Below are 25,308 nucleotides of genomic sequence, written 5' to 3' on the forward strand. Positions count from 1 at the left end.
CTAGCTTATATTTTTAAAGGTTTAGAACCACAAATGGAAGAAATTCTGAGTACTCTTCGCTTTCATAGATGAACCTCAGAGGGAGTACCTGAATAAGATGTTTGGCCACATTGGTGATGGTGCTAAAAATCTATGACTATCATCCATTTAAGGGTCATATGGTTTTGGTTCCTCATCTATAAAACAGATTAGGAATTCTGACCAGTTATACCGGTAAGTCTAGCAATGGTTTACTACAGAGAACTATGAAAATATAAGTGAAATGAAACAAAAAGTATCTTTCAAAGGTTAAATCATAATGTATCATGAATACTTTTTTTTTAAATAATAGATTTCTGCATAGCTTAAGAATTTCTAGTTACAATTTCCATATTCCCAAGCATCTTCTCTTCAACTTTCATTAACGAGCTAGCATTTTCCAATAGAATGTCTTAAGGAAAAAAACTTCAGTGCTTTTAAAACAAGTACATGTATGGGCAACTTCATTTGGTCTTAGATAAGAGCCTTCTGAATGGCTGGGGTTACCTATGCATAGACAAGCATCTTAAAAAGTAAGGGAGATGTTTTTAATTTCTTAGTCATGCCATAAGTCACCTGTAAGAGAGTATTTTTTTTTAAACTGTAGTTTCTAAAAGCATCATCAGAGGGTACTTATTAGAAACTCCTTCCTGAGACTATGTTTGGAACTGGGGAATGGGTTATGACAGGGATGTCATGTTAAATGAGCATCTCAGGTGGTAGTTACGTAGGTGATTCACTGACCACACTTGGAGAAACAGAGCATCATCTTTACTTAACTTCATTAACCTTTTATTAGATGGTAACTCACTTCTGCAATTTGTTGGGTTTGTCTGTTTCCCAGGCATCCAAATTCAGGTTACCATTGTCTGATAGTAGCCAGAGTTTTTAGAGATTAGATTTATATTTGATTATTTTTAATATTCAAGGAATTATCTTTTACTTCCTAAGACTTCAGTGTCACAGTGAGCAGATGCTTGGCATCAAGGACCTGATTTAGATAAACGAATCCGAATTCAGGTCAAACTGTTTTCATTTGATTTTTCACTGGAGTTAATCTTTTTGGAGAATTTTGCACTTTGAGAGTGATGAGGAGAAAGAGGAAGAGCAGCGTGATAGTAATCACAACAAATATTTCATATGCTGGAGATATTTGATTCTCGTGACTGCTATTATGAGGTTTTCAATGCTTCGTTACCAACTGTTAGTGAAAGCACTTACTCATTCAACAAATATTTACTGGAACAAGTAATGATTTCCTTAACTGCAATGAAAAAGATTGATTAATCCCTCCCACCTTTCTTTGGAATGAGGAATAAGATATTATCTTAAATAGCTGATGGATACTTTCTCTATTATTTAAAATTGTGTGACTGCAAACTGTTAGCAATTACTCCTGTAGAACGGTGCTTTCTTAACTTCCAAACTCCATGATACACATGGGTATTTGAAATTTCTGGACAAGAATGAAAAGAATCTAAATGAATAATATAGGAGACAGTATTTTCAATTAGATTTTTAAAAGTAACAACTCTTTGAAGCTGCTACTTCTCATGATGGGGTTGGAGAAGAACCTTGCATACAATGATGAATATATGTAAACTTACGTTTAAATTTTAAGAAATGTGTAACTAGCCCAATTATCTTTTAGATATATATCCCTAAGAGATTAGAATGGGGTCTAAGATTCATAGCACCAATCAATCTCTTCACTGGACTTGGTTTCCCATTCTTTGGATAAAACATATTTAACATAAGCTAACAATGAAAGAGAACAGTTTCTGGAATTTTGTTGTCAGTACTGTATTAAAGGATAAAATGCTATACAGTTATCAGTTATTGGTTTTAGACTGTAACCAAACCAAACCAAGGAAATCCTTAGTTACAATATGGATAATCTCACAGTTTCCCTGATCACATAAAGAACTGAATGTGAGCCAAGTGCAGGAAGAAAGAGCACTAGGTCACGTTGGGCTTTTGATTGTATTCCATAGGTCATAGGCAACCACTGGAGATAAGCTTTCATTAGGGGAATAATACTTTTACTTACGTTCTAATAAGATCCCTGTGGTTGTTTTAAAGAGGATAATCTATAAAGGGGCAGATGTGGAAGCAGGATATTGAGTGGAGGCAGCATGACGGGCTGGACTTTAGCAATGAAGATATTAAGAAGTGGATTGGGGATACCTTTGGGGATAAAATCCGAAGCACTTGCTAATGGATTGGATGAAGACTGGGAAGAAAAGCAAGAAACCAAGAATGATTCCTAGGTTTGGGGCTCAAACAGCTGGGCAGATGGCGAAAGCCCGAGTGAGGGAGACAAATCCTGGTCAATGTCATGATGAAGAGAGATCAAATGGCGGCTGCCTATAATGCATTTAGAGGATGGGGGAGAGGTCAGGCTGGATAATAAATTATATAAGAAGATTCTGGACTACATAACATCACCCAGCCAGAAAGTGTAGACAGAAAGAGAAGAGGACTGAGGATAAAGCCTTCGATGTTCCAACATTTGGAGGAAGAGAGCCAGCAAGGAGGCTGTGAGCAGGAAGTTTAAGTACATCCTAAACTCCAATGAGGCACATCTCTCTTCTGTGCAGAGCTTCGCCCTGCTATCTGCTACTAGGGTGATTAAGACTGGGTATACATTGCCGACAACTTTTAATGGGCTCTATAAACAGATTCGATACTTAAGGTGAGGAAGCATTTCCAAAGCAATTCCGACTTACTTGTTATTAGCTTGATCAAAGTGTCATTTGCCTATTTTAGTGAGTCGGCATTTATTTTAGTTAGTCAGTCTTGCAGAACTTTTAGAAAACACTTTTTTTGACCCATATTTCCTGTTACCAAAAAAAACCAAAAAAAAAAAAAAACAAAACAAAACCCGACCCAAACCACTAAATAACTCCGTTGTAGTTTATTATATACTTTTAGATAATCACATATGTGCATAAGTCTGTCTCTCTTTCTCTTGATATTTTCAGCTACTACAAGGGCCTGGGAAGTTGTTTAAGGACTTGTTTCTGGGAGAGTCCTCAAAATCTAGGTTAAAAAGTTCTCCCTGAAGAAGTTCCCTGAGTTATGGAAAGTTACAAAAGTTGTAGCACACTCATCCTTCATTTCCCCCTAAACCTGGAGTAGACTCAGCATTGACTTACTTCCTTTGGATCACCTCTTCTATGGGAGTCAATGGCCAATTGCTTGTGCTACTTTGATTTAACCCTCTAACTACTCAGACTGGCTGCTTAATTTTTGCTTAGCAGTATATCTGATATTGCTTTTCACCCTCTTCCCCCAAATTCTGTGTGTGTGCACGTGCGTGCATGTGTTTGTGTGCTCGTGCACGCACAGACAGTGGTAGTGATGGAAATGATGGGAGGGGTGGGGGGTAAAGGAGGAGGCAATGAAGGGAAGGGGAACATAGGGTCCTGAGTACCAAGAAGAAAATAAACTAGGAAACCACATGGCCTACAAGCCCTAAGAGATCCAACTGTACTATAGGAGTGAACTATCTGAAATCAAATTGCTGTAAGTTGAGGCCCATCTTAAGAGTAAAAATCAACAATGGCATGACTGACCTATGAGGCCCTTTGTACCAGAACTACCGTTATTAAATATACCCCTTTACTTATTAAAATTCATTTTATTAAACAGTCGTCTTAGGCATCTTTCACACATACTTTCTTTTAAAATTACTTCATGTTACTATGAAAAGCAGTTTGCATTAAATATCAGGAGAGATGTGTGCATGGTTTAAAAAACATGGTCTCTGCAATTAGTCCAGCCATAATATTAGATTGGAAAAAATTTCCTTCCAAGATCCTTATCATTATTGTGGAGTATTTGTTCTCTGAATTTTTTGCCTTGTTTTTAAAATCACCTTATTATGCAACATCTGCTCTGAATTTCAAATGTGATAAACAGAGTATGAGTGTCGGTGGCAGATGGCTAATGACCAGCAGCGACAGGGCATTCAAGCCTGCCTTGTTTTCTGAGAAGCGATATTTTCATGTTAATTTGCTCTGTGTCCTGCAAAGATGAGACAAATCACCTGCTCATAATTCAAGCAAAGTGGGGACCACCAGGAGCCGAGAGGGGCCATGGCTTGATTCCTTGAGCGGGGAGAGGAGAGAAGGCTCTGGGAGACTTTCTTCATCTGCAATACAGGGGGGACTAGTCAGTCACCCTGCATTATGTCAGCTTGAGAAAGATGAATCAGCCTCGGGCATCCCATACTGACACCAGAGCCACTGTTTACTGCAAGCAGATATTATTCATGAAAACAGATATTTCCCAGAGGCAGAAAACAGGTGCTATTAAGAGTGTGTGTCAGTCTCTGAAGTCTGGGTTTTGTAAAATAAATCTAATAGTACATTTTATCTCCTACTGAAACTATTACAACCAACAGAAATCTCTAAGAAACATCCAGCTGAAGATAAAATGAAATGTAATTCACAGAGAAAATGACCCACACAGACACACAAACCTTGAGCTTTTTGGCCTTCTCAAGCTCTATAGACTTCATTTGTTATAGAGATACATAAATAAAATGTGATTTTTACTCCAAGATTGAGTCATCCAAAGAGGCCATATGGTTTTGAGCAAAAAGAACGCTGTCCTCTTTTGGAGAGGCAGCTGATCTTCTGTGACCTTTCAGTGCCTTCGAATTTCTACTTGTGAAATCGTATAGCCAATTTTTATCAAACATGTTAAATTCAGAGAATATCTGAGGAATGATACTAGGTTCTCAAATAGTTTTTAAGATAGTGGAGAAGCGATGTCATATACTAGGAAAGAGAATGGATTATATGAAAAGAGGCCTAAGCATCAAATGATAGTTCAGAAAAAGAAGGCATGATATTTTGAGAACATGTAAAACATAAGATTGTACACAGGAGTGTCTCTCCATATATATCCTGCCATACGGTAGTTTTTTGTTTTTTGTTTTTTTCCTGGGTAGCAGTTAGACATGAATAAGGAACAAGGCAAGGGAATTTATTTATAGTTCTTTTTGATCTTTTCTTATATAGTGGCAGAAAAAGGCATGAAAGAGAAACAATAACAATCTGAAAGCCTTTTTTTTTTTTTCTTATAAAGCTCCCATAAATGGAAGGTGCTATATAAGCACAAATACTTAAAATTTATCATGGACCTTAAAAGAAAAATAGAATCATTAAGGTGTCAATTACTGCCTCATAAGTTTTAGCACGGAATTTGAAGAAGACGATATCAAATCTCAAATGATCGAATAAAAATTAAATAAATACAGCACTGAATTCTTCCATAATTAAGTAGATCAAAAAAGCACTTCTGAATTAGAAAGAGGAACGCAAGATATGGCAATGATAAGCCTATAAGGCAAACTTTGATATTTGTTGACTTCACAGTATAGCAGGCAATAGGCTTCTTTGTGCAAATGTCACTGTCAACATGAATGAATGGATATACCTTAAAACATCAAGAAAAGAGATTAAAAAATGTCATGAAAACCTCAATATGAAGTATGAATAAGATGTATTTATGTGTTTATTTTTTTAGAATAAGGTATATTTTTAAATGTTGGAAAGAACCACCTATGATTTTATTTTATTCTCACAAACCTCTCTCAATGACAATTTCTAGTTCAGGACTATATCCTTAACTTACTTTACCAAAGTCTGATGTGAGCACTATGCAATCATCACAAGATTCCCTATTACAGGCTCACCCACCTATCTACCTTCACAAATACTTAGAGACTCAGGGGTGGTTTTCTGCCTTAAAACACAAACAAATGGTATTTAAATGCATTCGAAAAACTGTTATGTGATATGTGTAAACTGGGAAAATAAGGCCATCATGGGCTCTTTTCTAACAAACAGGTTGATGAAAATGATACTGAACAGAAAGATTTTACCCCTATAACATCTAGTCAGAGGCTATGGAACATCCCAGTTTTATCCAACTACTGCCCACCTAAATGCAGTTTAAGTCCTGAATGCGCACTAGACTATCCTGCATTTAAGTGGGCCAACAGGCAAACGGTGCCACAGAAAACACGGTGAGAGGCAGGCAGTTGAGGAAAATCCCCTCAGCCTAAATTATCTTATATGAGATACTTTCTTGATTTTGTTTTATATTTATTTCACGTTAAAATACTTTACATATTTATAATTATTTTGCAATATGGTATGTTATGATATGTGCTAGACAATGTCAACAATAACATCTATGATTTAGAAGAACAGTTTAGAAAGTATTTTGGTACCATAATGTAAAGAGTCAGCTATAGATTATGTTTATTGACAAACAGCTTTTTTTCCTTACTTGAAAACACTCAACCAAACTACTTAAATAACCATAGAGAATGTGGACCCATGCTTCTGTGTGCACTTTATCTCTTCCCTTATATATGAAGGTCCGTGAGCGAATGTTCATGACTAATTCAGTTTTGTGTCGCCAAAATAATTAGTACAGAACTTTCCCTGTAAATATTCAGTTATTATCTGTATAAGTATATTCAGAAAAACTCTTACTACAACAAAGCATTCTATATAAAGAATCCAATCTGTGTTCCCAATAGGTTGTTCATAATAACAACATTTTATTGATATAGTTGAGACTACTCATGAATAAGCCTACACAATAACGAAATATTTCTGTTATCTGGTTGTGTGCTTCAATTAACCAGAACCTCGACTAGCCAGAATCTTCCACTTAGCAGATGTTTGTCCTCCATACCAATTCTTAAAAAGAAGTCAATCACAGAAACAAAAGATATGTATTCATTAAAAACACATTTGTATCAATTACACATTCAGCTTAAAACTACCCATTTGACAGTAGTCTAGTGCTTTTAAATGATTATTCATGTTTTAAATAATGACCTTAAAAGTCCACAAACGTTCAAATTACCAAAAAAACCCCAAACCCTTATACTTAACAAGAAAGAAAAGTAGATAGCATAGTTCAGAAAGTTTTTTAAAATTAAGGATAAAGACCAAAAGGAAGAGAGATGCAGAACAAGTGGTATAAGAAAGATGAGATTACATCCAGCTGTAAAAGTTGATCAAATGATATCTAGGGTGAGCCTTGGAAAAAATTAAGCAGATGGCTATGGGCGGGGAAAGCAGAGAAATGGCAATGAAAAGGAGGTCCAAAGAGGTTAGAAAATGATGAACCATACTAAAAGAATGCGGATTGGTCCAATTTGGCCAGAAAATAAGAGTAAATGAAAAGGGGCTATGCCCTGTCCTGCATGCTGAACATGGGGGTTTAGACGAACTTATAGAGGAGAGAACTGAAGCCATAGGACTAGAACAGAATTTAAAGAAAAAAAGGTGCCGCGATAGAGGCGATAATTAGAAATACCTACACTTAAAGGGATTTAATGTCCTTGAAACTGCTCAGCAAGAAATGAGACCATTACTGAGAACCATTTCCTTTTATAAAAGGCAGATGGGGGAAAATAAATTCTATATTAGTCTAAAGCCAAAGGGATAAATCATTCAATATGTCAAGTTCTAAATGTATCTGTATCTAGCTATCACGAAAAGACATTTTCTACTCTGTTCAGAAAATAAACTATTTTCAGCTATTCACTCCTATCTAAAATGATGATGAATTCTTTTTAAATATCTTATTTTTGTATTTTTCAATCAAAGCTGACATTCAATATTATTTTAAATTAATTTTAGGTGTGCAGCATAGTGGTTAGACATTTACATAATTTATGAAGTAATCCCCCCAATAAGTCTAGTACCCACTAGGCACCATATGTAGTTCTTACAATATTATTGACTATATTTCCTATGCTGTACTTTACATCCCTGACTATTTTGTAACTAACAATTGGTACCACTTACTCCCTTTTCCTTTTTCTCCTAGCTCTCCAACCCCATCCTATCTGGCGACTGATGCTCAATTCTATAACTCATTTCTAAATTATGAATGATAAGGTAAGGAGTCTGCTTAATTAAGTCAACTAATTCACAAAAACAAAAGGGTCTTCATGAAAACCTGCACATGATGTGCATAGATTTAAAAGGTCTACTAGGAAGTTCAATTAAGCAGAATGAAAGTAAGACCAAGAAAACTCTATAAGTAGCTTTTCCATTAGATTTAAAGGAAGAAAGAACTCCTAGTGAGTACACTGTATCTAGCCTGCTGACCTCTAAGGAGTCTTAAATTATCTCTGAATCCCAAGAGTCTGGGATTGTACCTGGCATTTAGGCTTTCTACAAATGTTTTATGAATGAGAAAAAAATGGAGAGAGAAGGGCCTAGCAACCAGTATTTCAGACTTACATAGCATAGCTACTTCCTACAGTATACAACTACAATATTCAATATGCTCATGAATAATGTTTCAAATTATATCCCCAGAGTCCATGAACCATCAGAAAAAGACTGAGCCATATTTACTACACTATACTTTCCAAGGTTAGAACCATATAATGTACAAGTAGATATTTTTCAATAAATGTATTAGAACTAAAGGGTTTATCCACTGAGCCCTAAAATTAATGAACCAGGATATATTCCATTCTGTAAACATCCACTTAGTTATATTAGATATAGATATCTACATATTGAGTTCCAAAAGCTTTAATTCTGCAAGTTTTCATAAAGAAAGAATGCCATTGCTTAACAGACTATAATAGTGTGACTGTCTGACCAGGCAGAAAGATGATTCTTAGTACCTTTATGGTTTCAGTGGGCACTCCAGGCTCTGGGACTTTATCCAAATAAGTGGTCAAGTCTTGATCAACATGTTCAAACACTAATGTTAGCTTGGTTTCTCTGTCTGTTCGTGACACTGTGCACACATCGAATAACCTAAAAGAAAAAAGAAAGAGATATTAAGTAGGTGGTAGTAAGCAAAGAAGTGACCTGTACGTCTTACACATACCCATTTGATCAAATAGGAAAAAAAAAAGGCCACTGTTGACCATTCCTTGTGATAATATGCAAGGATACCTAATGAGATCTGACACTTTAATCTTAATATGTAAAAGTTCAGGAGAGGAGCACTCGATTAAGTGGTGACAAATGCATAGTAGCCAAGAGAAAGCAACAGGCTGGAGCATGAAAATATCTCCTTGGAGAGTCTCCTTAGTTAAGACCTTATGCAGAACTTGCTGATGGAGACAGTTTCAAAAGCTGCATCCTAGGAAAAATATGGTTCTTAGCTCGGAGTTTGAGAATTATTAAATAGACAGAATGAGCATTCTTTGGAGATGCTGGACTGTGTAATGAAGTTTTTCCTGGAATTTAAGGTGTTATAATCATGCTTATGAAAATAAGTATGGTGGAATATGGAGAAGTTTGGTTTATTTGTAAGAGAGCCTTCTCGTCCTGATGAATCAAATAACGTCCCTGGAAAAAACATAAATTCTTTGTTTTAAAATTCTAGATATCATGCTAATCAAAACTGAAATTTAAACTTTTTTGGGGGGAGGGCAATAAAATTTCATTGGTAAACTATATCGCCCTTAAATGATAAAAACAGACTAACAAATTTAATAATTAAGTTCAATGTCTTCCATAAATCCTACAACTAGTTCAAAATTTAAGTTTTAAAAACAAAGCCTTTAGCAATAAAAAAGTGTTCAAGCCAAAGGACAAATTTTCCTTTAATTTCAAACACACATACATAGCACACTATCTGGTACATGAGATACTCAATCAAACATTTGAAGAATTAAACAAACCACCCATAAACAAGTTGTAAGTCTATTTCTTGAAAAATCTAATATAAATACTAAGAAAAGGCTAATGAAATGCTATTGTTTTTTTCCATTTTAAAAAGTTTAATAATGCTCTCTTCAAAGAGACTAAATATAAATGAGCATACAACCCAATTACTAAAATGCAGGGTTGACTCTCAATTATTCACTTTGTATATTACTGTTAAAGTTTTAATGCTTAGATGGTTCACCATGCCACCACTGCATTGCTGGGCTACATGGGCCCCACAACATTTGGTTCTTCTCTGTGGATCGAAACTAAACTTTAATAAAAGAAACCAAAGAACACTATAATTAAGTTAAATCTGGTGGGGGAGAACCATCACCACCACCAACCACACACACTTCACAGCCAGATCCAAAACACGTTTTAATTATGGGTGGTTTGGGGTGAATTCCACGACTCCATTAAAATCAGTTAAAGTCAGCTGAATTTCTTCCTCACATTTATTTCCAAATATTTTGATTTGCTAAAGTTTTAATCATCTACTTCTAAAGTTAATATTTTTTAAATGCCAAAGCCTTCCAATGTTACTAATGTGACTTATTCCAGAAAATTATTCCGATAAAATAAAAATTCCTAATTAGTAAATTCATTAAAGATAGTATCATAAATCATAAGTGCCATACTATAAAAAATATGATTGCTATTATGAATGGATTTGACACCTGCGATGTTTATCAAAACAATTGTTTCAAATTGGTAATTTGAGGTAACTACCATTAATTCATAGACTCCTGGGAACCACCTTCTTTCCATTAAATCTACATTCTTTAACTGCTTCATTTTTCTTCCTTTTGAAGAAAAAGGCTTTCCATAATCACCAAGCTTCTATTTGTTGCTTCTATTTTTGAAATAAAATAAAACAGCAATGAATCAAAAACTGTATGTACTATAATGAAGCATGAACATGGGAACTGCACCATTACAGCTATACTTCTTAAACATTATTTGAAATGTTTTCCATTTTAATACATTTCCTTAATAAAAAATACAGTATATATCGCTGCCTCAAGTCAACAAAGATTTTAGTAACCCAGCTCTTATTGCACTTATAGTTTGTAATATGTAAGACATTTTAGTAATTTCCAAAAGGAAAACAAAATTTTGACCAGGACATAACTGGAGAATGAAGTGATCAAAAAACAGTGCTGAACAAAAGTCACTTGCTCTCAAACCGTTGTCAGTTACCTAACAGCCGTGGCAGAATGTTCTGTTGCTTCATATCTCATGAAACCGTTTCAAACACTCTTCGTATGACACAATTCAAGAATAACATCTAATCCACCCGAGATATTTTCCTTAAAGTCATATCACTCTCTTCAAAATATTAAGACTCTCTGATACCACTTGTAGCAGCTGGGCTCTACATGAGATACGCACAGGTGAGCCACTGCTAATTGTTCTAAACACTAAACTATTTTGAGAAAGGCCCTAATTTTGATTGGCAATTTTTAAAAAGTGGAATTTTAAAAGAGATGTGTCACAGTGTATGGAGTAGAACATTCTTATATGACTTTTGATGTATATAATTACATGTTTTTTAGGCAATGAAGAGAACAGTATTAGGTAGAAGTGTCTCATGCTGGTTCAAGGAGATAATCCTTTTTATTTTTTATTAAAGTGCCATTATTAATATAATCTGGGAAATGGAGCATATTATGTTCTCTTCCCAGGTTCTCAGGTGATATTGAGGGAAGTAAAAGTCCTAGGAGGACCCTTTTTGTTTCTAATGCTGGGTATCAACATCCTATAGAATCAGTCCTCCACAGAAGACATTGTGGTAAATATTACTCTACACTAAAATATGAAATTTGGCCTGACTTAATTATTTAGTAAACATTATCATAGTAAAAAGTAAGGTCTATTAGTCATAGAGGGTATAAAATGCATTTGCATCAACAGCTATAAATTTTAATCATAAGAATTTTAGAACATAATCTATATGGATGCTTTTTCATCAACAATGACTCCCTCTGCAATTGCCCCAAGTCAAATAATAGTCACTTGGTGGGCAATAAAGAAAAGATAGATGTAAGTCTCGCGAAGTAACTGAGCTAAACAAGAACTGGAATCCCTGATATTTGGCAGGAGGTTGACAATCTGTAATATATTTATATAAATCAATGAGGAATGTGACCAGGTTGCCTATAACCCCTACACTTGAAAAACACAAGAGCCAGACAGGTCTGAACAGCTGAACATAAACACTGGAAAAGAACTTCATTGTATGATTTCTGTGTTGACCAACATCTTAAGACTTTTATAAACTTTTTTTTTTGCTATTTTAGTAAACTGAAAAAAATACCATTTCAATGATTGCTTGACTGCAGTTCCATGAGAGAAATATAATCACACTGTGTTGAATATGAACCAAATATCTCAGATTACTTTTAGAGGAAATGAAAACTACCATTCAATATTTATTTATCGGAGTTAGCTTAATGTGACCCGAATGAATGCTCAAAAAGTAGAAGTGAAAAGTGGTTCTCAGCACTTTCTGTGTCTATGAATCCAGTTTGCTGTGCTAAATGCAATCCAAAAAAAGGCAGATAGGTCGTTATCATTTCACAATTAAGTCAGCCAAGCCCTCACTCTCCCATAAAGTAAGTTCCCTCTGTCTCTTTTGTCCTGACCCCCCAGCTGCAGGGCAGAGAGCAAGTACTGTGGTTCAGCACAGCACTCAGCTTTCCAGCTGTCCCAGTGATGTAATTATCTCATAACAAAATATCTCCATGAATTAACTCTGTATCCTACCCATAATTCTTAATGACTGCTTCCTGTTCATATTCTCCATTTAACTTGCTATTCTGGATCTACTGCGTAGGCAAGTTGTCTTCATCTAATGGATGGGATTACATCTGGTAGGTTTGAGATTTCCAAAGATTATAATTTACAAAGGTCTCCCAAACAAAATGCTTTGTAAACACAAGCCCTGCCTTTCTAGTGTAGTTATAATAAGTGGGAAATTTGCATTATATGCTATGATTAAATTTTAACCTGTCACAGGAAGTTCAATGAGGATTTTTTTTCTTGTCACTTTTTTTTTTTCATACTCGTGAATGTTTAGACATCAAATAGTTCAAGAACTGTAAGACGTCTGGCACAGCTGCCTAAGGGCACTAAATAAAATTTTATCTGAACTACGACTAGCCTTTAGAATTGAGAATTTTTTTTTTTTAATCTCTAATCTCTTCCTCTATAGTCCATGAAGCACATTCTGTGATTATAGCTTGCATGCACCAAATTCATGTTCACACATCCCACTAGCTCTATACTACTGGATACTGGCCAGTGTTCTCCTTTTGCTCATTAAACATGGACTGGGCGGGCACTTATTCTCAACCGACACTGGATGGTGTAACTGCAGAAGTACTTGCCACCGACAATAATTAGCATGCTGCTAGACAGAAATCACCTTTTCAGCAGCATCCATAGACATTCATGAGTACCTACCATGTGCAGGTACTGTACTTGGTTTTATAGATTCTGACAGATCTAAGGTAGGTATTGTGTTTGAGAGCTTTACTATCTAGTTGGAGGAGAGAAGAATGACATGCAAAATGATAAGTAATGATATATGGGTATATATTAATTCCAAATAAATTTTATAGACAGTATATGAAACTTTATATATCACATCAGAGTAAATTCCTTCTATACCCTATTACATTACACGTCTGTGGTGACTGCTTTTCCAACATCCATTACTTCTTTGGGAAACCATATTCTCATTCCTGTTGAGGAACTACTCCTACCCTATACTCAGGCAATATGGATTTGAGACCATGTGCTCAGCATGGTATGTAACCTATCCTGGACAAACAGTGACAATGACTAACTCAGGGATGGACAGGACCATGAGAATCAGTCCCTGAAATTTTACTAGAACTTCTGGGAGAGCAGAGCCCTCTTTATTATGGGATTACCAAATTTTCGACATAGAGGCTTGCAGCTGCTGATGGCTGTCTTTGCCACCATTTTAGTGAGCCTACCATGGCACATGCAGCCAACATCGACAGAACCAGAGAAGAGAGACGAAAGGCAAGAGATTCTGGATGACATTGTTTAAGCACCTGGCCCCACTTGTGGCCCACTCCCCCCTGGATTTATCAGTGATGTGAGCCAGTAATGTTGCTTTCGTCCTTGCCCAGTTCGAGATGGGTTTTTATTACTTAGAACAAAAAATAGTCCTAAGACATCTATTAAAATTTTGAAATGATTAAATGACTTTGAAACATCGGTATCTGACCTGAAATACATCTTACATGTTGAAAAAAATGAATTAGGCTCAAGCACATAAGTGGTAGCACATAACCAGTTCTCTGACTTGCTGGGAGGCCGACTATTCACCTTATGGTTCTTCCATGAGCACGGCTACTGGGCAAAAGTAACTGACAGCAGCACCGCAGACTAATTAATCCCTCCCAAGGAGCCCTGAGGCTTCTTTCCAAGATTCCTATTTGAGGTTCCTGGTATGACAACAGAGACATTTTATCAAGAAAAAGTGGAGAAAGGAAGAAGACAGACAAGCTCATCGCAAACAGGAATACAGAACCTAGAGTAGGAAAACACTCAGTGGCTAAGACGAAGTGAGGAGACAAGTATTTTCAAGTAATATAAAGACACGTAATTTAATTAATTTAAAGGCTGAGTCCAATGCTTGGACATACGCTCTCCTAGAATCCTCAGTTAAACAACCCTCTCTCACTAGCTGTTGCTGAAAAGCAGAAATGCACAGGAATGCCATATTGACAGGAATTCCAAAGCAGGGAAACCCTTTTGTGTTCATCCTGTTACACTTAAGGCTACCATAACCTGACAAAGGAATGCAAAGTCAACATCTTTTATTTACTAAATCATTTTGTGTCTTACAGCCTTAAAGAGAGTATTTATAAGAAAGTTTCATAGTTCATCTTCTTTCAGTTCACCTTTAAAGTTTTTACTAATCTAGTTTTAGCGTCTATCCATAGATACCTGGCATTGTGGATCTATGAGTTAATATCTTTGCATCCATTAACTAAAAAGTGTTTTACAACCTAAATGGGAATCCCTCAAACTGGGCAAGTTTATGAGATGTGACTTAAACTACAGTAAATATTTAAAATCGAGCAAATAGTAAAACTTGTGTATACGGAAACACACATACGATCAGCACAAGACCGGTGTACTATATTAGCTAGGCCCCAAATGAGCTATTTGGGATGTCATAATGGACATATGAGATATTTGAGATGAATTTCTGAAATGGACATTAAATAATGAAATTCAAACTTCTTTCACAGTCCTACAGCAAGCACCAGAGTCACTCTTACATTATTAAACACAAGTCTTCGAACCGTTAACACATTTTATCTGAATGAAAGGCAGAAAGGAGAATGAGTTAGCAGCATTACTATTATGCTAACTATAGGATATTATGGAAAGAATGAAATACCAGAGCAAAATCAAATGAGGAAATCATAAAAATGTATTTGTTCCCTTATAGAGAAAAGAACGGTAGTAGGGGCCAAATATTCGATAAATGAATTCTGAGTCACTCTGTGGATCACTATCTCCCCCAAGTCAAGAAAAAGAAAAGAAGGCAGCTAGACAATAATGAGTTGATACTTTTGCTGAGTCCAAATCCAATACAAAATAGTTTTGTAAGTTCAAAGAGAACGTAAAGTCAACTTGATAGAAAAAAAAAAGAAACATGCCAATTGAGAAAATCAGGGATTGTTATGTCTTGATTAGAATAAACACCACTCACCAACCCCAGCTGCAGCCAAGAAGGAGATACTACTCTTACCTGTTGAGGTCTTTACCTAGACATGATTACCTTAGTTTCAGCCTTTTCCTTACACGATAGTTAATGTCAATCGGCCTCTTCACAAACATACATATATATTTCGGATTAGGAAGATTAGGATCAGACAGGAGTGAACGAATTAAGAGACCAAAAAACGTGTTGCATTTCATGTGAGGGAGGGTTTGGGATCCCCATGTCCTAAAAACTACTGGCAGGTCAGAGATTACAGATGAACAAACAAGAAAGCCATAAACTGAAAGTGCCTCCATAATTTTGTTCATTTTTTTTCTTTTAATTCTCCATGGCACCCAACATAGTGTCTAACACACACGAGGTTTCGATAAATGTTTACTGACTGCATGACATTTTTCAAAATTCAAGGAAAAGTCAAGTGCAAAGTAAAAGAGAGGAACTTTAAGATGTCATTAGGAAAACATGGCACTCTAGGCTAAATCTTGTACCTGATGTTAAAGGAGGGCTCGCACACTAATAAATTGCATTTATTAACCAATGTTTGTTGGTTTGCTCCCTATCTACTAGCTACCGCTACATATTTTGATATTTTGAGTCCTCACAACAACTGTCTGAGATGTTTACTTATTTTAAAGATGAAGAAACAGATGTATGTACACAAATGTTCATTGAAGCATCATTCACAATAGCTGAAAACAGAAACAAACCAAATGTCCATCAACAGATGAATGGATAACAGAATATGGTATATCTATATAATGGACTACTATTCGATAATTAAAAGGAATGAAGTACTGATACATGCTATGACATGGATAAACCTTGAAAAAATTATGCTAAGTAAAAGAAACCAGTCACAAATGGCTACATATTACATGATTTCTTTTATATGAAATGTTCAAAATAGGCAGATCCACAGAGACAGTGATTGCCCAGGGCTGGGGACAGTGGGGGAGAAAATGAGGGGGAGGATTGGAAAATGACTGCTAATGGGTACTGGGTATCTTTGTAGGGTGATCAAATGTTCTAAAATTAGAACATGAGATAGTTACACAGCTCAGTAAATATACTAAAAATCACTGAACTGTATACTTATACAGGTGAATCTGATGGTATGTAAAGTATATCTCAATAAAGCTGTTTAAAAACAAAAACAGGAAAGAAATAGCCATCGAAAGGTTTAGTACTTTGCCTAAGGCACAGGGAGAGCAAGTTATGGAGATATGAAGTCAGGCTATCTGGTTCTAATTTCCTAACCCCTATGCTATCCTACCTCTGTATGTAGCACAGCATTTGGGGTAGAGACCTCTCTGTAGCAAATGAGACACACTGCTGACAGGTACTGTGGGAATGCCAATTCCCAAATGTCTTTTAGTAAGCCTAACTACCTCAGTATATGCTTTACATGATGGGCTGAAAAATATGTTCAGAAAATTCACAGGAAAAAGAAAATAAAACTGAAGGCTGTTAATATCTTAAATCTGCTTATATCCTTCCCTTGACTAGTTAGAAAAATGAAATGCTTCAACTCACCCAATAGCTTAAAAAGATACTCTGATCTCAAAAATATATGAGTTAAATGATTTTTAAAAGCAAAATGAACAGCTCTGGCTTGAGTCAAAGAGTACAGGAACGTTTTGGACAACTTTCAACATTTAATTCTGTCTCCATTTCTGACCTGTAAAGGCCCTGTTCTCCAGCTCTGGGCCTCTCTTGAGGAAAAATTACAAATCAGCCAAAACTAGGCAACTGTCTGTGATGAAGACTGTCTGCTGGTTCTTAGAAGAAAACCAAGCAAGTTTTACCTACACCATAAGCCAAAAATCTTTCATAATTAAGGAAATTCATCCCAGCACTAATTCACTCAGATACTTATGCTTAAGTTCTTATCTAACAAAAACAACCACTGAAGTTAGTTCTTTTTAAGAAAACATATATGAGCATAAACATATGAGAAAATGTTAAACTGTAGTAATAACTTAAAGAAACGTAAATGAAAACATTAGGGATATACTATTTAAGCCTCTCAATTGAGTAACAAAAAAATTTTAAATGATATAACAGCACAGCATTTATGAGGGATTGTGAAAATAGGCCCACATCATTCTTGGAGTACAAATTGGTAAAAAAGCTTCCTAGAGACCCACCCTCCCTCCTACTCACCACCCCCCAATATATATATACACACATCACACATAAACACACCATGTGGTTCTTAAAATGATGATACAGATTCATATTTATTTAGATGGAAAGGTGTTCATAATACATTATTAAAAAAAATGCAGTGAACACACAACATGAAATATATATATATATATATATATATATATATATATATATATATGACATACTGTTGAATCATACACTTGAAATTCATTGAGTTTTATTGGTCAATGTCACCCCAATAATTTTTAATAAAAAATGCAGTGTTCAAAAGAGTGTGTGAGGTATGATTCCACATATAAGATAGTAAAAAGATGAATCGGGATGCTCAGAGTAGTTATTTCTAGGTTGATGTGATAATGAAAGTGTATTTTCTGCTATTTGTTTATCTCAACTTTCTATGATGAGAATTTATCAATTTTTAACAAGACAAAGAAATTATCATTAAAAAAACGAGAATTATAAAAGCTTATTTTCTCATTCAAATTTTCTTCCTTCCATCACTCATCATTCTTAACTTTTTTTTTCAATCTGCTCCTCTGAGTTATTAGGAAAATCCTGATCAACAATTCTGAAAAGGTAGTTTTTAAAATTAAATGTGCTAACAACTCAAGTTCTTAATTTTGCTCTGGGAGAAAAATCAATAGGCATGTATTACTGCCTCATTAAAGGTATGTGATTTTTATGGAGTAACTTCATAAAAAACAATGTGGGATAAATAAAATTATTTCTCTGATACCTAATTGTCAGGTCAAAAGTAACAGAAATAAAAGAGAAACAACAGTTCATGAAGTCTTCAGATTGCTCTAATGTTCATCGAATAAGTCAAAGGAAAACCTTATATGTAGAATTATGAAATTCTGTAAGTATAAGAGCTTTAGAGAATGGTTCTGTACAGCTGTTTTACGAATGAGGAAACACAGGCCAAGCAAGTGCCCAAAGCTAAATGCAGGAATAACACCACTGGGTCTCATTCTATGCATTTTCTAATGTAACATGGTGTAAGCAACCAAAATAACAAAAGCATGTTTTTTAAAAAGTCATTATAAAAATTAACAACTAACATTGTTTTTTCACATCTTACATTTTAAAATGAGATCTACTGTAGCAAAATTTCCAGGAGCTATTGTGTTGAATATTGAGAAAACTTCTATAAATATGTTTTAAGAATACCATCAGGCAACTATTAAAAGAAAACAGCACACACTTGAAAAGTCAAAAGAACTGGTATTTCTATCAACTGCTAAGCTTAAGGATTTGAAATTATGTTGTTTTGTTCAGATGTAAAAATGTGTAAATACCGAGTTAGGAGTTTTAATATGTCTACATATCAGTTTTATTTTAGAGTTTTATCTTTGTTCTAGGAATATTTAAGATAAGCTAAGTATTTCATGGTGTTGAGAGCAATTAACAATTAAAAGAGATAAGAATTTAAAATGTAGCTGCAACTATGTCTTCTCCAAGGCAGAATTTTTCTTTTGCAGAGAACCACAGGAACAACTCATACCAGGAATCTGTTTGGCAACTAGGTGTTCCACATAGTGAATATTTTAGATACCCGATTCTTACCCATCTTAAGCCCTTTAACTATTTTTAAAAATGAAAGTTTTTTCAACAAAACAAACACAGAGATATAGTCAACAGAATACTTATGACCAGAGAGGAAAAAGAGTCGGGGGAGAATAAAGTGGGTAATGAGGATCATATATAGAGTAATGGGAAGCAAACAAGATTTTGGGTGGGGAGCCCACAATAAAATACATAGTTGTCAAATTACAATTTTGTACACCTGAAAATTATATAATGTTATTAACCTATGTTACGCCAACATATTTAATTAAGAAAGGAAAAAAACGAAGTTTTTAATGGAATGCTTTGTAGCATGCATTGAACACTTTCTTGAATTTTTAAGCACAAGATACTACTTATGTTTTATGGATGGATGATTTGTGATCATTATTATTATCATTAAATTATAATCATTCAATTCATCACCATTATGATGATCCTTTATTTGAAAACTTTCTAGGTATGAACAAGGAGATCCACACTGAGATACATTGTAAGTCAAACTGCAGAAAAGCAAAGAAAGACTTTTGAAAGCAGCAAGAGATGTTATTCATCACCTACAAGGGAAACTCAGTAAGATTGACAGCTGACCTCTGATCAGAAACCATGGAAGGCAGAGGGCATTGAGAAGACAAATTTAAAGTGCTGAAAGAAAAAAAAACTGCTAACCAAGAATCTATAACCAGAAAAGTGATGCTTCAAAAATGAAGGTGAGATTAAGATGTTCCCACATAAACAAGAGCTGAGGGAGTTTGCTACTAGTAAATCTGCTCTAGATGAAAAGAAATGCTAAAGGTTGAAATGAAAGGATGCTAGACAGTAACCCAAAGCCATATGAAGAAAGGTAAGTAGCTACACAGGTAAGTATAAAAGCCAATAGCACTGTATTTTGGTTTGGAACTCTTTTTTTCCTAATATGATTAAAAAGACAAATGCATATGACAATAATTATAAATCTACATTACTGGCCACACCATGTACAAAAACAACATAGAGGGGGAGGGATAGAACCATACAGGAAAAAGTTTTTATATACTACTACAGAAGCTAAATTAGTATTATGTCAAACTAGGTTGATTATAAGTTTAAGATGTCAGTTGTCATCTCCAGTGTAATAACTAAGAAATTCTGTTTTGAAACTATCTTCATGTCCCGAAAATATTTCCTTGAACCTCCTCTCATCTATCATTTATGAACTCCTAAGTGAGCCTGGGACTGTACCAGGGACTTTACTTATGAAAAGTCATTGAATTCTTTCTCAATATCTCTAAGTAAGTGGGTATTATTAGTCTCATTTTATAGAGGAAAAAGCTGAGATTCAGAGGGTAATTTGTCCATTAGATGCAGAACCAGGATTTCAATTAGAAACCTCCAGAAGTCTCTGACTCCTCCATCTGGACCTTCTATATTTGGAGTCTCATGCTCGTCTCACTCACACACCTTTATGATTCTCTTCTCACCACTATCACCACCACAACGTAAACAACAAATGATAATTACCTCCTTCATGGCCATGGTTTCAGAAAGTACCTAAAGTTGGTGAATTCTTACTCTATCTTTCGAAAACAGTTCTCTCCCCAAACTCCACACCCAGTTACCTCCTGGACGACTTCAACTAATATTCTGAACACCTCAATTTTAAAGTGTCTAGAACAGAGCTCATCTGCTTAGTGAATAACGCCATCACCCAACCAATTTTATAAGTCCAGAAACCTTCAAGTAATCCTAGATTCTTCCATTTGCCCACATGTCCAACCAACCATCAATTCTACCACCTACGTGTTTCTCCATTCATCGCCACTCCCTGAGTTCTGGTACTCATCATTCTTGCCTAGCCTTCTATAGAGGGCCTTCATTCCTGTCTCCCTGCCTCACCCCTCACTCTGGTCAGTGAACCTTCTGACAAGATACTGAACAAACACTGAACAAATGTATTTAGCCAACAAACATTTATTAAATATTTGTTATTTTCTAGCATTGTGTTGAGTGCTAGAGATAGAAAGATCAAAGGATAAAATAATTGTCTTAAGTTCTTCAGAGTCTAATGGAAAGGCATTTTTTTAAAAAAAATTTCAATCCTTTTAAATTTATTGAGGCTTGTTTCACAGCTTAGCATAAAGCATATATATCCTGGAGAATGTCATGTATCTTTGAGAAGGCAGATATAAAAAAGATGAATATCGACTAATCTGGAAATGCTGAGGTAAAGACATATACAGGGTCATTTAAGACTAATAAAGAGGTGCTTCTAACTCAAACTTGTAGGAAAGGTTTGTAGAGGAAGTGACAACTGAACTGTCTTATGACTATCAAGTTACCCAACTAAGTGACAAATAAAGGGCACTCACAACTGAAAGAAAGTGTGAGCAAAGGACAGCAAGAAGCCCTACTGGAGAGAAACCTTGTATACCATAAGGAACTTTTATCCCATGGAAAATAGATATCTACTTTTGATTTTTTAAATAGCTCATTCTGATGGGCATGAATAAAAGGGGATAGTGGCCAGAAGACCAGTAAGGAGACTTACTGCAGAAAAATAAAGAGGGCCTGTCCTAAGGATTGGCAGCAAGGACAGAGAGGAGAGTACAGATTCCAGAAATATTTAGGAGGTTGAATTGGCAGGACTTGCTAAGTGTCTGAATGTGGCGGGGGTGGAGGGATGAGGAAGGAGGAAAAGCCAAGGATGACTCATAGGCTTTTGACTTTGGGGACTTGGTGCCACCCCATGTGATACAGCAGTGTTCCCAGACCTCTGGTTTGCAGAGACCTGTAAAATTTCCAATAAATTTAAGACTCTAAAAGAACACTGTCAACTAAACACATAAATGTACCCTACCATCTACTATCAATATCGTTTTATTAAAAAAGCACATTTGAACACCCAAAATGTAAATAGATTTAGCTTTCTGAAAAATTCACAACAGGACCCTTATTTTTCTAATTTCAACACAGATGATGGAAAATTGGTACCAGATCTCAGATCAACACTGGGAAGCCCTGAGAAGGAGATATAGAAGTTCTTTCAGTAGTAAGATGATGAGTTGAAGACAGAATATATAGTCCGCACCCTTGATAACTCTCTAGCCCTTTAGGGTTATCTATCTTGATACATTAAGGGTTGTGAGAGTTCAAGAGGTTATGGAAGCTCTGAAAAAGAGGCACTCAATTATGCCTAGAGGGAAAGTGTCTGGGAAGATAAGTCTGAAAGGATGATCTGGAATCTGCCAGATAAACAAGGGAAGTTGATCATGGCCCAGGCAGAAGGAACAGCATGTCCCAAGGTATGTAGGTACGCAGGAAAATTTGTATTTGGGGAATTGCGGATAGTCTGGCATGACCTGGTGATTATCTTGGAAAATGGCAAGAGAAGAGCTGGAAAAGTACCCAGAAGCAAAATTGCAAAGGGGTTGGTAATTTAGGCTAAGAAGTCTGGAAATTACGTTATGGGCATTGGAGAAGAGCCAAAGGACTTTACAGTGGGCAACACTATGGCCAGTCTTAACACTTGGAAATACCACTCTGACTGTAGAATAGAGGTTAGACAGTAGGGGAATAAAACTGAAGGTGAGGAAAATGGGTAGGAAGTGTCAGCAAAAGCCCAAGCAAGAAATACAGATAGATTAGAGAAACAAGAGAACAGCGAGAGACCAATACAATCAAGAAATATTACTGAGCACCTCCACTCTCAAGGGGATATCGAAGTCACTGATCCAAGATTCCTGCTCTCGTGGAGCTTATTTTCTATTATTCTTAAACAAGAAAAGAATTATACTTTACACAATGTTTTTGCAATTTAGAAAATTTAAGAATGTATTAAATGCTTTCATAAGTCTTTCTCTCTAGATATATATGTACATATATACAAATGTGTATATATAAAACCATTTTTAAATTGCACTAAATTACATTATATATGTAATTTATTAAACCATTTCCCTATTCTTGCAACATTGGCTCATTACCTTATGATAAATATCTATAAGTGGCGTTGCAAAAATCAAAAGGTAAACACTTTTTCTAAATCAAAATACATATTGTTTTTAAAAGTTCTTGATCCAAATGGCCTTACAGAAGACTGTATTAATTTATATTCCCGTAGTGATTTATAGAAGGTAGAATCCATAGGATTTGGTGAGCAATTGAGATGTAAAAGTTGAAGGAGGGGAAATAGATAAGAATAATTTTCAGAGTTCTGGTTTAGGCAATAAGGTAGATGGTGGTGCTATTTCTGAAGAGTAGACAAAAAGAAAAGAAAAAGAAAATTTGAGGAATAATTAATGAGTTTACTCCAGACAAAATGAACTAGAGATATTTATGACATTCAAATGGTAAAGTCCAGTGACCAAGTATAAACACATACTTGGGGCTTTGGGCACGTAATAGTTTGGGAGGCCATCAGTATACAAGTAAAACAGAATCTTGGGGGTTAGAGCACGCAACAAGAATAGCATCCCTGAAGGAACTGGACAGGTGGGGCAAGTAAACAGCTGAAGAAAATGATGTCACAAGAAAACAAGGGAATTAAAAAAATAATTTCATTTATAATAGCATCAAAAATAACAAAACGTTTAGGTATAAATTCAACGAAAGTTTCACTGTCCACTGAATAACTACCAAACGATGTTAAAAGAAATTAAAGATCTAAATAAAGGGAAAGACAACCATATTCATATTTTGGAAAGACTCGATACTGTCAAGAGGCAATACTCCCAAAACTGATCTATAGCTTCAATGCAGTTCAATATCAGAATCCCAGGCTGTTTAGCAGAGATTGACAAACTGATCCTAAAATTCATATAGAAATGCAAGGGACCCAAAATAGCCAAAATAATTTTGAAAAAGTTAGAGGACTCACACTTATCAATTTCAAAACTTACTTTAAGCTATAGTACTCAAGACAGTATGGTACTGACATAAAATATAAATCAATGGACTAGAATTGAGAGTCCAAAAATTAACTCTCATGTTTACACTCTCTGATTTTCAACAAGGGTGTCAAGACCATTCGATGGGGGAAAGAATGGAAAACAAATGATGCTAGGATAACTGGATAGCCACATGTAAAATAATGAAGTTGGACTCCTGCCTCACAACATACACAAAAATTAACTGAGAATGGATCACAAACCTAAATTTAAGGTCTAAAACTATATAAGGCTTAGAAAAAACATAATAGTAAGTCATCATGACTCTAAGGCAATGATGTCTTAGATATGACGCCAAAGGCACAAGCAACAGAATAGACAAATTGGATTCACCAAAATTAAAACCATTGTGCTATACAGAACCCCATCAAAAACATGAAAAGACAACCCAAAGAATGTCGAACTATTTGCAAATCATGTATCTGATAAGAGAATTGTAACCAGAAGATATAAAAACTCTTACAACTCAATAATAAAAAGATAAATAACCCAATTTAAAAATGGACAAAAGGCTGTCAATTATACCTTAATAAAGCTGAAAATAAAATACTGCAAAATAAAATAAAAATGGGAAAATGATCTGAATACACATTTCTCCAAAGATGATATAACAAGGGCCAATAAGTGTATGACAGGATGCTGACATCATTAGTCACTAGAGAAATGCAAATCAAAACCATGAGATACCACTTCATACACATAAGACTGACTAAAATTAGAGACAATAACAAATGTTAGCAACGATGCAGAGAAAGTGAAACACTCATACATTGTCAGTAGGAATGTAATTGTGCAGCCACTCTAAAACAACTGAAGTGACTCAAAATGTTAAACATAGAGTTACCATATGATCCAGCAATTCTACTCGCCATATGTCCATGAGAAATGAAAACATGTCCACACAAAAACTTGTAATGTTCATAGATGTATTATTAAAATAGCCAATAAGTGGCAACAACCCAAATATCTATCAACTGATGAATGGATAAATAAAATGTGTCACATGCACGCAGTGAACTATTCAGCCATAAAAAGAATGAAGTCCTGGCACATGCTATGACATGGATGATTCTTGATAACATGGTAAATGAGAGAAGCCAGTCACAAAAAGCTAAATATTTCATGATTCCATTCATAT

At 35.3% G+C, this 25,308-nt stretch overlaps 1 protein-coding gene across 5 annotated transcripts in view; it reads right to left on the reverse strand.

The window, feature by feature from the left end:
* The window catches only part of CDK6 (cyclin dependent kinase 6), a 210,151-nt gene that overhangs the window by 140,624 nt on the left and 44,219 nt on the right, over positions 1 to 25,308 (reverse strand). For all 5 annotated transcript variants that reach the window (XM_016161287.2, XM_036230346.1, XM_016161288.2 and 2 more), the window contains one exon: positions 8,699 to 8,834. In XM_016161287.2, the coding sequence (XP_016016773.1) occupies positions 8,699 to 8,834 (136 nt within the window). The remainder of the gene's footprint in view (positions 1 to 8,698; positions 8,835 to 25,308) is intronic.

This window comes from Rousettus aegyptiacus, unplaced genomic scaffold (genome assembly GCF_014176215.1).
Source record: "Rousettus aegyptiacus isolate mRouAeg1 unplaced genomic scaffold, mRouAeg1.p scaffold_m13_p_13, whole genome shotgun sequence".
Lineage (NCBI taxonomy): Eukaryota > Metazoa > Chordata > Mammalia > Chiroptera > Pteropodidae > Rousettus > Rousettus aegyptiacus.